The sequence below is a fragment of the Trichoderma harzianum genome (assembly GCF_003025095.1).
Source record: "Trichoderma harzianum CBS 226.95 unplaced genomic scaffold M431scaffold_13, whole genome shotgun sequence".
In the NCBI taxonomy this organism is placed as follows: Eukaryota; Fungi; Ascomycota; class Sordariomycetes; order Hypocreales; family Hypocreaceae; genus Trichoderma; species Trichoderma harzianum.
In genome coordinates, this window is record NW_020209261.1 from 512,629 (window position 1) to 524,634 (window position 12,006).

General features: G+C 50.0%; 5 protein-coding genes across 5 annotated transcripts; 3 read left to right on the plus strand and 2 right to left on the minus strand.

Annotated features, from left to right (window-relative positions):
- Positions 1-270: 270 nt before the first annotated feature.
- On the plus strand, positions 271-1,236 carry M431DRAFT_498937 (hypothetical protein; the record flags this gene model as incomplete). Its single annotated transcript, XM_024917746.1, has 1 exon — positions 271-1,236. The coding sequence occupies one exon, from the start codon at positions 271-273 to the stop codon at positions 1,234-1,236; it is 966 nt and encodes a 321-aa protein (XP_024770493.1).
- A 358-nt stretch (positions 1,237-1,594) lies between these two features.
- On the minus strand, positions 1,595-2,479 carry M431DRAFT_498938 (hypothetical protein; the record flags this gene model as incomplete). Its single annotated transcript, XM_024917747.1, has 2 exons — positions 1,595-2,256; positions 2,332-2,479. 2 exons carry the CDS (start codon positions 2,477-2,479, stop codon positions 1,595-1,597), a joined length of 810 nt encoding a protein of 269 aa, XP_024770494.1.
- Positions 2,480-4,972: 2,493 nt separating this feature from the next.
- On the plus strand, positions 4,973-5,883 carry M431DRAFT_485526 (hypothetical protein; the record flags this gene model as incomplete). The annotated part of the gene is made up of 2 exons (XM_024916292.1): positions 4,973-5,573; positions 5,642-5,883. The coding sequence occupies 2 exons, from the start codon at positions 4,973-4,975 to the stop codon at positions 5,881-5,883; spliced, it is 843 nt and encodes a 280-aa protein (XP_024770495.1).
- Positions 5,884-7,439: 1,556 nt separating this feature from the next.
- M431DRAFT_94693 (hypothetical protein) lies at positions 7,440-9,840 on the plus strand (the record flags this gene model as incomplete). Its single annotated transcript, XM_024924612.1, has 2 exons — positions 7,440-7,576; positions 7,710-9,840. 2 exons carry the CDS (start codon positions 7,440-7,442, stop codon positions 9,838-9,840), a joined length of 2,268 nt encoding a protein of 755 aa, XP_024770496.1.
- A 404-nt stretch (positions 9,841-10,244) lies between these two features.
- M431DRAFT_485528 (hypothetical protein) lies at positions 10,245-11,474 on the minus strand (the record flags this gene model as incomplete). Its single annotated transcript, XM_024916293.1, has 2 exons — positions 10,245-11,195; positions 11,259-11,474. 2 exons carry the CDS (start codon positions 11,472-11,474, stop codon positions 10,245-10,247), a joined length of 1,167 nt encoding a protein of 388 aa, XP_024770497.1.
- Positions 11,475-12,006: the final 532 nt, after the last annotated feature.

Genomic DNA, 12,006 nt, shown 5'->3' on the forward strand with positions numbered 1-12,006 from the left:
CCAAAGTGCTATATCAATTTCATCCATTGTCACCGCCATCATTGTAATGCCTTTTTGTTTTTAAAAAGGAACCATGTCCGGCAGTATCCGCTTCCACCAAAAGCCCAAGACTGGCTGTAAGAAGTGTAAATCGCGTCGCGTCAAGGCAAATACTTACCGCCGCTGGTTTCCATCCGTAAGAGACAGGAGTTGACCGAATGCCAGTGTGATGAAAGAAAGCCACAATGTACTGGTTGCCGACGCCGCGGAGACGATTGTGTTTATATATCCATGAGAGAAGATACTGGTACTGTCTCCTCAAGCAGAGATGAAAGTAATACGCCGCAACCATCCACGCAGCCACTCCTTCAGACTCTATCAGAGGGTCCTCACTACAGCGCCAAGCACTTGCTGGATCTTCGTCTGATGCACCAGTACAGCGTCTTCACAGTACAGTCATTTGAAGCCGTCTGGCGCAATGAAAGGGTTTCAGACGCAATGTTGAGGGAGATACCCCAACTCGCCCTGGATCACGACTTTCTCATGGACACAGTCCTTCTTGTCGCCATGATTCACCTCGCTTATACGGACCCCGTGTCCCGAGAGAGTCTGCCTATCTATCTATACCGCGACCAGGCCCTACGCAGTTTTCGGCAGGCCGTTGCAAGCATATCGACGCAAAACATCAGTGCTGTCAGAGCTGCATCGCACTTATTAGCGGTGGTCTCTTTCGCGATAGACCGTGTGACCAAGCATTCCGGCATATGGGTCACCAACTGGCTGGCCCTGGCGGTAGGCCAGAGGAATTTACCGTCCAACGGAAGACTGTATGGACTCTCATCCAGCCAGGCAGGCAGCCGCTCCACAGGCTCTCTATATGGATCGTTTAGCGATATCTCGCTGCCTGCGGCAGTACTGCCTCAGATCCAAGACATACTTCCAAAGGAGGAAAGCGATTGCAATTGGGGGCAACGAGGCACTCTCTACGAGGTCACGGCGAGCCTTGGGACGCTCATTGCCATCTTAGGAGAACCCCACGAGCAATTATGGCTGGAGAAGAAGATCAAGGCATGGGCTTTTGATGTTGTGCCGAGCGAATTTCTCGAAATGGTACAACGGGGAAACCATCGTGCTTTGATCATCCTGGCTTACTACCTTGTTCTTCTTAACCTTCTTCCAGCGACATGGATTTATCAGGATGTGGCCAGTCACGACATGGGGATAATAGAGGAAAGTGTCGGGGTGGAATGGCGGTAATACATGTCCATCCCAAAGATGGCAATGCAACTGGATGACAAAGTTTCCATTGTTCGGCTTCTCACCAACAAGTCGCAGGGTTAATATCTGCGGGGCTAAGGGACTTCTATAAACCATGTAATATATTGTCTAATTATCTAGCCGCGGAAAGTGCTTAGAAAACTATCTAATACTAATGTAAAAGGACCCGCCTTGGTTGATCAAAACCCATCACCAACTCCGAAAATCCAACATGTCCAAATTTCGAAAGAAGGAAAAAACTGATTACTTTTTCTATCCATATTTCTTGGCTAAACCATCATGTTTGATCACGCTCGTCACGACGTCGCCTTGCCAAATCAGAAGACTATAATCTAGATTACAGCAGCTCCTCGCCTTGCAGATGCGCCATTCCCTTATCTCTTCGCACGTACTCGGATGGATGGAAGTAGCTTAAGATCGCCAGAACGATGAACATCAAAGTTGAGCCGCAGACGTAAAGATACGCTTCAGACGTCATTATTGCCGAGTTATTACTACCAGTGAACTCGATAAGACGGAAAACAGATCGAACAAATATCAAGGCGCTGCTGGAATAGAGCAGAAACATGATGCTTTTCCACTGCATTCGGTTACGGCTGTCCAGTGCGTGGCTCTCCGGGGTTGGATTCCTGGCAAGTCGGCGCTGGAATACAATTGCTGTGACCACAAAGAGCCCGAAAGAGATGAGTTGCGCGACCAGGCCAACGAGGATAACCCCTTTTCCCAGGCTGAAGTTGTTTGTCAATAAGCCGGAGCCCGCAAGCTGGATGACAAAGGACAAGACATCGCCTCCCACAAATATCTTGGTGAGCCCCGTCGGTCGAATTGGAGTGTATGCTTCGGCGCGTACTGCAATGATTAACCGTCCGAGTACCATATAGATGGAGGCTGCAAAGAGGGCTGGAGCGACGAGGATGAGGAGCGTTTGTATGACGAAGAGAGCCACGTTTGTTTCATCTTTGCTTGCCAAGTAGCGGACAACATAACCAACGCTTTCGACTATTGACAATGGGAATCAGGTTAAACTGTGATGTTTTCGGGGTAGAGAGCCTTGGGAAGGCAACTGGAACATACAACCACCGCCAACAACAAGTGGCAAGAAATGCCACACGTGGCGGCGAAAGACGATGAAGATGTGGTAAATGGTAGCAATGCCGAAGAGAATAGCAAATAGCAGGGCTGCTGCAGGGCTGGGGTTGTAGCTCCAAGGACCGAAAGCCATTGCGAGAGTGCACTGGGAGTTGAAGGCCCCAACTACGTGTAGTTGCAGGCAGTTTGAAGTTGGGAGAGGTTGCGAATCGACAGTCTATTGACCAAATTTACAAAAAGTAGATGCTCCTTGAGTATATATACATACATAGATACTCAAGGTTTGTATATTGCTACCATCATGCTGGGCCTCGCACATCGCACATCGCACTTCGGATATCGCACCTCGCATATCGCTCAGCATAGCCGCATACTTTGTAATTAGATGCCAGCCCGGTACCCTTACCAGCACCAGGGAAAATTACTTGTCGAAAGAGATATATCTATACGCTCAGTCTTAATCTCTCTTATGGTCATTTCCCCTGCTCTTTAAAGGAGAAATGAATGAGTGCATATACTCCGTACTGAGACCAGGACCATCTCACGATGCTTGGCTTTTACTCGGCACGCTTCTTTCTTAAGCTCGGCGAGTTGATCGGCTGGGAAGCGCCAGTAAGGCCAAATGGCCGGTCTAGGACGACTATCCTGGGGCCCAGAGATGTTGAGCGTCGATGGCCGGTGCATACTTTTGTGTAAAGCAGCAGTCTCTCCCGGACGCAGTAGTGGCACAATGGTATCGGCGTCCCGGTTACCTGCCTCCACTAGGGCGGAATCAAACTCCTCTCCTCTGTCCGGCAGCAAACATCTTTAATACGATCCCTTGTCTATTTATACCTAGAGCGTTATGCATCAAGGCGAAGCAGAGAAGTAATCAGTCTCAGATGAAGTTTGCCTACATAAGAAAGACGAGGAGTTCAGTTCCAGCTTTATACTGGTAGCCTATGCCTTTTATTAGACTAATACGTCGCCATCTGACATTGCGAATAGCGCGTCGGGTTTTAGTATCTTCTTATAAGATGGACAAAGCTCAGTGTAATCTTTGCGCTTCACAGGTGACTTGTTCTAGTGTGGTGGATAAGGGACAATCTCATATATACCAGAATTGGTCGAAATTTAGCCTCGTTTAATCCCCAAGGTTGTCTGGCAAGAAATGGATAAGCTGACAGCAGGCGGAGCGCGCTGGAGTCGAGAGTCGCCAGGACCTCATCGCGACTTGCACCTGGCTGTTCGGCGAACCCCAGCGCGATGACAGTGTATGTATTCCAGCAAAGCTGGCCGAAAATCCCGGGCTGTCGCAGCTTTGAGTCCATGTGGTGATGAATGGCAGGGGCTTGAAGGTGAGATGGAAAGCAAGCAAGGCACCAGATGTGATCTTAACCCTCTGACTACCAGTAATTAATAAGGACCGTGCCAGGCGATGGTCAGCTACATGTAGACTGCTCTAACAGCGTTCCATCGCCGATCACAAGCTGTATTAGGTCGTCCCACGTTTTCGGGGAGAACCCCGCGGATCGCCGGCGTAGGTGTGTTAAGAAGTGGCTGCCGGGGCGCCGGTGCTTCCCCGCAGGGTCCGGGCTGCCGGACCAGTTCACACCCCCTCCGATGGATGCGCCGTGGAATTATGACGGCGCCGGTGATCCTGCAAACCAAGAAATCCGTGAGCGTTGGGAGTACCTGCAGAGCGTGACGGAAGCAGAAGAACGGCGGAAGTCGATGACATGTCACGACAATGAGCATCATGAAGGTGTGTGACCAAATGGGTCGACGGTGAGAAAGGGTCCATCAAACTTACACGCAGGACTACTATATGGGGTCATTTCATTCATGCGGTGGCATTCTGCAGTTGGAGAACGTGAAGGAGTCATACGAGTGCCCTGGGGTGGGAAGGAATATAAATTTTCCACGATTTACAACTGCCTTTTTGGGTTGAATATATAGAGTGGAGAACAACAGTAGCCGCATCCTTTTACGCCTCATAATATTACACGACGCCTAATCAGACTTGGTAAGCCTGAACCACCACTGTATCGATACGGCAGCTCTTATGCCCTCACCTTCTTGTTTCAGTTACTGTAACGCTTGTAGGATTGCGTAACAACGCTGCAAAGGGTAACTCGGATTCTTTTCATGCGGATTTAATTGTTTTCTGCTCCACAAAGACTACTAGTAGTTTGCACACACCGGTTATCGGCACCTCTTTTATATTCATGATTTCTGACCTCGTTTATAGAGCACCATACAATTTCCATTCATTTGCAGCACGAACGGGCGCCCTGTGGAGGTGTAGTGAGGCTTTAGGTCTTTACAATACATCAATAAGACTGTATATACCCCTCTTGTAGTGCCGAAGTTCCGTGTTGTCGGCACATTGTTAGTATTAGTGATTCGAAACTTCATCTCTACACTCGATATGAGATACTCTGAATCTCCATCTTTGAGTGCCGAAGTTCCGCGCTGTAGGAATGGAATAGATTGGCTCCCAACATTGGAGATAGAGATGAAAATGAAGGCTGTTCGAAGCCGCATATAAATATCCCGCTGGCCCCCTTTGTGTTGTTACCTCCATGATATACTCATCAGCATTTTATCAAAGTCAACTTGTATATATTCATTCCAAGTACATAAAATGGTGGCCAAAATCGGACTGCTCCTAGCCGGCGCGGCTCTTGCTGCCGCTGGTGGTGTCAATCGCAGTCTTCCCCTTCCTCCTGGCACACGGACTCTCAAAGTCCTTGCTTCTTTAGCCACCGATACAGCCGTTACAGGAACTGCCGCAGTGTACGGAATCAACGACAATGAGAATGCCAACGGCGGTCTTGGATGCAGGGCCTACTACGGCGACGGCAGCGCCGGTGCTGGCTGGCCGTCCATCAGCCAATGGGTCTCGTTCAACTACATCTGGCAAGTCAACTACAACAGCATTCAGAACTCGTGTAGCCAGTACGGCGTCCCCAATCTCTCTGACGACGAGATGAACGACCTAGAGAACGGCATCAACGACATTGCCAACCAGTTTAACATCGACCATCGCTTCATTCTGGCCGAAATCTTGACGGAGTCTTCCGGCTGTGTCCGAGTCCCCACTACCGGTGGTCCAGCGACCGGTATCTGGAACCCTGGCCTGTTGCAAGATTTTGATGGATACTACACTTGCAACTGCAATGAATACAACGGCGTGTACAACGAGTACGGTGAGACCTGTGGTGTGGTCAACCCATGTCCAGCAGGTAAGTAGAACTTCCACGAACAACTCTTAGTTTCCACTCTTTGTCTTGGACTAACCATATGGCTATAGACACAATCACCAACATGATTCGAGAGGGCGCTGTGGGTACCGATAATGGAGTCGGTCTTAGCTTTCTCATCAACGCAGCTGAGGCTCAGGGCGCCCAGGACGCCCAGGTCTTTTACGTTGCGTCTGAGTGGTACAACCAAGGAGAGTACTCGCCTAACGTAGGTGGATCGTTAAACGCAAACTGTTACGCCCAGAAAGTGGCTCAGTGGCTCACTGGATGCACAAATCCGGTTTCATGCTAAGATAGTAGTCTTGAATTCGTTTCAAAATAGATAATAATATCTTGCTTCCAATGCTTTATGCTCCGAGAATTATAGTCTACTCTAGTACATGTATTATCTACAAACTGGGCATGTTTCGTAGCCGGCTAATGGAAGCCGCCTAATCGATCATGAATTTCGTAGGACTGGCACTCGATTGCATCCAGCCACTTAACAACGTCAAAAAGTAGCTGGGTAATGTAGCCTTAGGCGACTTTAGGTTAAGATGGTTGGCCAGAAGATATATCTCACTGATGGCATTGTTACTATGCAGAACAAGAAGCGCTTGACATTTATTCTTTTACCTGTAGTCCACTGATGACCGAGGCTGCTATGCAGAGATCTATGCGTCAGTTAGATGCTCTCATTGGGTGTTCATTATTAGATTCCAAACAAGCATTGACTCACCTGGTAGCCCTCGTTTAATTAGTAATTATTCAAAAAGGTAATGATACAAGACCGGCTCGTAAGTGAACGCTAGAATTGGGAGAGCCATAATGTTGTCGGATGCATCACCAGTCTAGGCAAGTGTTGTGTCACCGGCCAAGGTTCCTAGCTAGGATTGGAATTTAGGTAATTGTCAAGAAGATGATGGCCGCAATTTTGGATACAAGCACGTGCATCTTGAATCCTCTCAGATATCAGCCTTGCACTAGCGCAGTAACCGATGCGCGAGATCAAGATGCACCTTTCGATTCTAATAATTGAGATATACTCGCTGACTCGGTAGCAACAAGGAGAATACGACCGACTTGCTTTGCGGCGTCAATCTCACGGCTCCGAAATAGGTTACCTCTCAAGCTGATGATATGCATGCCTTTCGCTGCTCTAAATAGCATCAGTCATAGCTGAGTATGATGTTGTTCCATTAGCCATTCGGTGTTTGTAGTACAGCTTGAAATATTCACTCTCAGCACAATATAGGTTAGGTGGGAGACAGCATAGCTCTACAACAAAGCCCCTACTAAAAAGACTTTACAACAGCTCAAGCGACCGAATTTAATAATAGCCAATTAATGCTGCCTCTTTCATCTCCGACCCTACGGGAATAAGACCGGACCATCACATTCAACTGCCAGACACTCGCCGTCCGATGCTCTCTCGGGGGCCGCTTAACCTCCTTCTCCCCATTCTCACCTTCTCTCTCTACTACTTACTAGTACCGCCTCTCTGGTTCCTCTACCACGACTCCGGCTCGCATATTCTCTTTAATGTAATCTCTTATATATATCTCCTATACGCAACCCCGCCGCCTCAACGCCAGACCCTGGCTCTATCCTCCACGGTACTAAATTCTTGTGGGGTACAAGGACCTTGGTAGACTCCACACAAGCTTGATTAGGTTAGTAAGCCTTGATTGAATGCAACTTGACTGCGGCAGTGGCGCAGCTATCCTCAGCCTCAAACCTTCTTCAATTCACATCGTCTCTTCGTCGAAACTACAAACAACAAGACAGAGAGCGAGCAAGCCGGGGTTTGTTTGGTAGCTTGATGTTATATTCCGTCTGCCACGGAACTGAGAATTTGTGCGCCCCAGCATGGGCGATCGTGGCGTCGGCTGGATCACCGTGGGCCGACGCTTGGCCCTTGACGGAGAATCGACATGGGCAGAACAAGAGGTGAGGGAGCGGGAGGCCATTGCAGCGTGGGATCATGACGAGCAGTGGCCGAGTGTGTGAGTCATTCGAATGAGATGCAGCTGGGGTTCAAGGCAGTTGGTAGCTGCAATTGGAATCGGAGCTGCAGGTGTGAAAAGAAAAAGAAAAAGAAATCTTAGAAGCTAATTCGTGTAATCCACCCTCGACCAGGCACAAACCAAACTTCAACGGCCCTGAGGCAAAACGATTCGACTCCCGGCTAACCCATCTCGACTACCTCGGCGGCGGTGCCTTTGGCCGTGTTGACAAAGTAACACATGATGCCGTTTGCCTCGCTCGGAAACGCATCATGCGCCGCCGCGGCCTTACAATCGAAGACTTGCGCCAGGAAGGGCTGACGATGCGCAAGCTGGATCATCGCCATGTCGTCAAGCTGGTGGCGGCTTACATGCCAAAACCGCACGAACTATGCCTGCTCATCTGGCCCGCCGCCGTTTGCGATCTCGACACTCTGCTGGACAATCTAGATTCGATACGCGCAGGCACAGGAGACCGCGAGGACATCTTGGCACGGCTCGATGCACTGGAGATTAACGACTTGAGCGCAATTGAGCCCTCGACTGTGACGCAAAATATGGACTCGCTTGCAAGATGCCCATATGAGTTCCTCCGCGGCGTCGTTGGCTGTGCGGCTCGCGCAATGGCCTACTGCCATCACAACGACGTTCGCCATCTCGACATAAAGCCGTCGAATATCCTGCTCAAGCCCGGCCGGGTGTATCTGGCCGACTTTGGCATTTCTAAGGATGTCAGTGGCCAGGAACAAACCACCATCGACGGCAACCCTGGCACAGAAAAATGGCGAGCTCCGGAGCTCTACAGCCAGGATAGTTCTAGTATGCAACTCTCAGATATGTATTCTCTGGGACTGGTCTATCTCAACATCGCAACGGTGCTGTACAAAGTCAGGCTCTCCGAATTTGACGACGCTCTGAAATATCAAGCCGATCTCTCCCGCAGCGAGAAGCTCGCAATTCGAGAAGACAATCTCAAGCGCCTCCTCGAAAAACTCACTTCCCACGCCTTGGTGACGCCGCAATTCATGTTTACTTATGAGGGCCAAGAAACAGTCAGGCCTCGACCTCTTGTGAATCTCATTACGAAGATGATATCGCCCATACCCCGTGCTCGACTACCGGCCGACAAAGTGGACGAGAAGCTATCTATGATCGGAGGCATTCACCAGATCTATCACGGTGAATGCTGCAAACGCCCTGCGTCCTGGGTTGAAGATAAATGGGACAAGAAATTCGTCGCCCTAATGAGTCTCAAGGCGGAGAACGATGACCTGAAAAAGAAGATTGCCGACTTGCACGGTAGAGATGAGACATATGAGAGACGGCTGGAGAATGCGCGAAAGGCGCATGAGCATGATGTCGCCAAACTCCAAGCGCTATTGAAAAGCGCTGAGGAAAAATGCCAGCAGCTAGAGCAGGCTCAGGGAGGGCGCCGAAGAAATCATGATCGTGACCATCATAACCAGCATCAGCACCAGCACCGCCAGCCGGGACAAGGATCAAAACCACGCAATGCTCCCTCTTCTCCTTCACCAGCTTCTCGCGGCGTCGGTCTCGGCCTGACAAAATCCCAGTCGACACCGTCAGCTATCCCGCAGCGGCCACCGCTCCGGCCTCAGTACCAGACATCACCTCGGGCCTCCTCGGCCAACTTTCATACGCCCACCCCACCGTCTCGTTCAACGGAATCATTATCGCGATTCAGCAACACCTCAACAATCAAGGCCGTGCAGCAAATATCGCCCGGTCTGCCGAATAGGACCCCGAGTACGACGAGTCTTTCGGGATACACGCTGCGGTCCAGGGGTTCGGGATCCAAACTGCCCCTTCCCGTGACTCCCGGCAGCCGATCAGGCACCCCCAATCTCAACCAGGAACAGAGCCTGACAGACAGCAGCATGGCTTCGTCCATCTTTTCCAGAAAGAGCGTGGATACCGTGCCAACGCCCACTCACAACAGCCCAGCCGTAAGCAAAATATTAGATCCCGACGACAAACCAGATGTCCACTGGGGCGCACTTCCTACCCAGAGAGAGCGGAGAGAACGAAGACCCTCGACGCCTCCGCCTCCCCCGAGTCCGGGTTTATCGCTGTCTTCTTCGGTCATGTCATCGCCTACAGCGCTGAGGGCTGACCTTTTGTACGGAGACGACGGAGACCCAAACGTGACTATGAGGCCACGGAAGATTGCCGCGTTACAGCCAATGAAGAGCTGGGCTGAAGTGGCCAAGAAGGAAATCAAGCAGCTTAGGAGGTTGCAGTGAAGAATTCTAGGAAAAGAGAAGGGTTTAACAGAGGACAAGAGAAAATATGGTGCATTTTATGGGGAATTGGTATTTGAGCGTATATACCAAAAAGCATTGCGTGATCGTATTTTGAAGGGACATGACTTGCATAGCGACGATATTGAATATTTTGAAATCATTCTCTATCATCACAATACCCCTTGTAGGTATTGAAATAAAAATATATGTTCGTCATCTATAGTTATTCTATTTTTTTACTCCCCGAAACGCCCAGCACGGTTCAATCCGGCTCCCAGTGGTATATAGTAGATAGTATATAAATATTGTACAACCATAATGTTACAATCATATCTCGTCATTTATGCAAGCTCCCCTTTTCCATCTCAAGAAAGACAAGTAAAACGCCGGCCATCTTTCTCATGTTAGTCGCCTCGCTGGCCAACAACACGCTTCCCCGCCCACTTCAACATCCTGCCCTCCTGGGACTTGACCAATGCAGCCCAAGACGGCGACAGGAACGGATCTTGTGCTTCCTCGCTCTTTTCCAATCCCTCGTCTCTGGGCATAGTGCTTCGTATCACCTCCAACAGAGGAAGCGCGGGAATAGGACTAAGTCCAACATTAGGCGGTGCATCATCGTAATCCAGCTCACTCCTCCGTAACGCAGCCCGACGGTTGCTGTCCTTCCTCTTCATAGCATCGCTTCTGCCCCGTTCCCGCTCGTCCAGGGATCTTTCCTGCTCAACGAGCTGGTGAAGGGCTTCTCCCCTAGCGATCCAATCCTCCCACGTCTTTTCGATTTTCAATTCCCACCACAGCCGGGAAAGCTGCACACTCCACCCGAAAGTCTCCATCTTGGAACGATCCTCTCTCGCTGACTGACGTAAATCTTGCTGCTTTCTTCTTCCCTTTTTCGAACCTTCTTCCGCTAATAACTCGTCCATCATGCGATCCCACTCATCCTCCAACGCAGCTTCCGGCACAACCCTCTCATCGATATCCAGAATGTTCATAATCCGACTCTCGAAGATGCGGTTCTTGCGCCCAATCATCCTAGACATGACGTGCGGCTGGGGTTTCTTCAATCGCACAAACGGTTGGCCGTCCGCAGTGGCGCTCACGGAGGGGACTTTTCTGGGCCCTGTGAGTGAGTCCTTTGGCCGTGGGAGGATGTTGGAAGTGTATTTTGGGGGATCGTTGGCTTTGGCGGTGTTGATAAGAAGTGGTTCGGGGGGGAGGACGGGTTTGTATTGTGGAGGATGGGGGATTGCGCGGGATGCGGCGGCTGTGTCGCGGACGGATTGGAGATGTTGTATGATTTGGGTGTGTTCGGGAGAATTGGGCGTTTGAGCTTTCGTGAGCAGGTTCAAGAACTGTATTCCATGTCCTTTTTAGTTCAGAACATTCTTTTACAAATTCATGTTGTGATAACCCACCTTGTATCCCGCCGCCATAGCCGCATATACAAGTCGGAAGCTCGTATACCCTGAATTCTTCTCAAACCGTCTCCTCACAATCTGAGTAATCGGCTTCTGCGCAACATCTTGCGCTACTGGGATGCGACTCGCGGTTCGTATGAGGGCGCGATACAGGGCGAGAGCTGCCGTGCGATGCCGCGAGTTGCGGGCGGCGATGAATGTCGATCGCGACATGGTTTGTGCGACGGGGTTCTCAGGGTGCGAGTCTTGTTTGGACAGCCATTGGACGTATTATCGTGGGTGATTCATGAGAATTTAGGTTGGCAGTTTGAGTGCAGTTGAGATTTGCATAAGGAAGCTCTTTGGTGATGCAGCATTATCTTATCGCAAAGTGCTTTGAATGGAGGGGTCCGTAGATTTTCCGCATTGGGCAGTGGAGGCATCAGATGTCAAACTACATCACATCACCAACCTGACTAAGACTCTCTGAAGAGACAAGAATCACGCTACAGAACTCTTGTCTTAGTTTCTATCATGACGATTGTCTTTGTTGAAAATCTTCCATGTGCCTGATTTTAAAAACACACACAAGGTGAGACAAGAGGCGCATTCCACGTTGGCCAATGTCTCACTTCAGTCTTGTTCGTATTCGGACTCGCAAAACGAAGGCAAAAGCTTATCCGAGACCAAATTGTCGAACAAGACTAAAACCGGCCATGTGCTCAACTCGATCTCGAAAATCCTGCAGGAATGCGAGACTAAACAA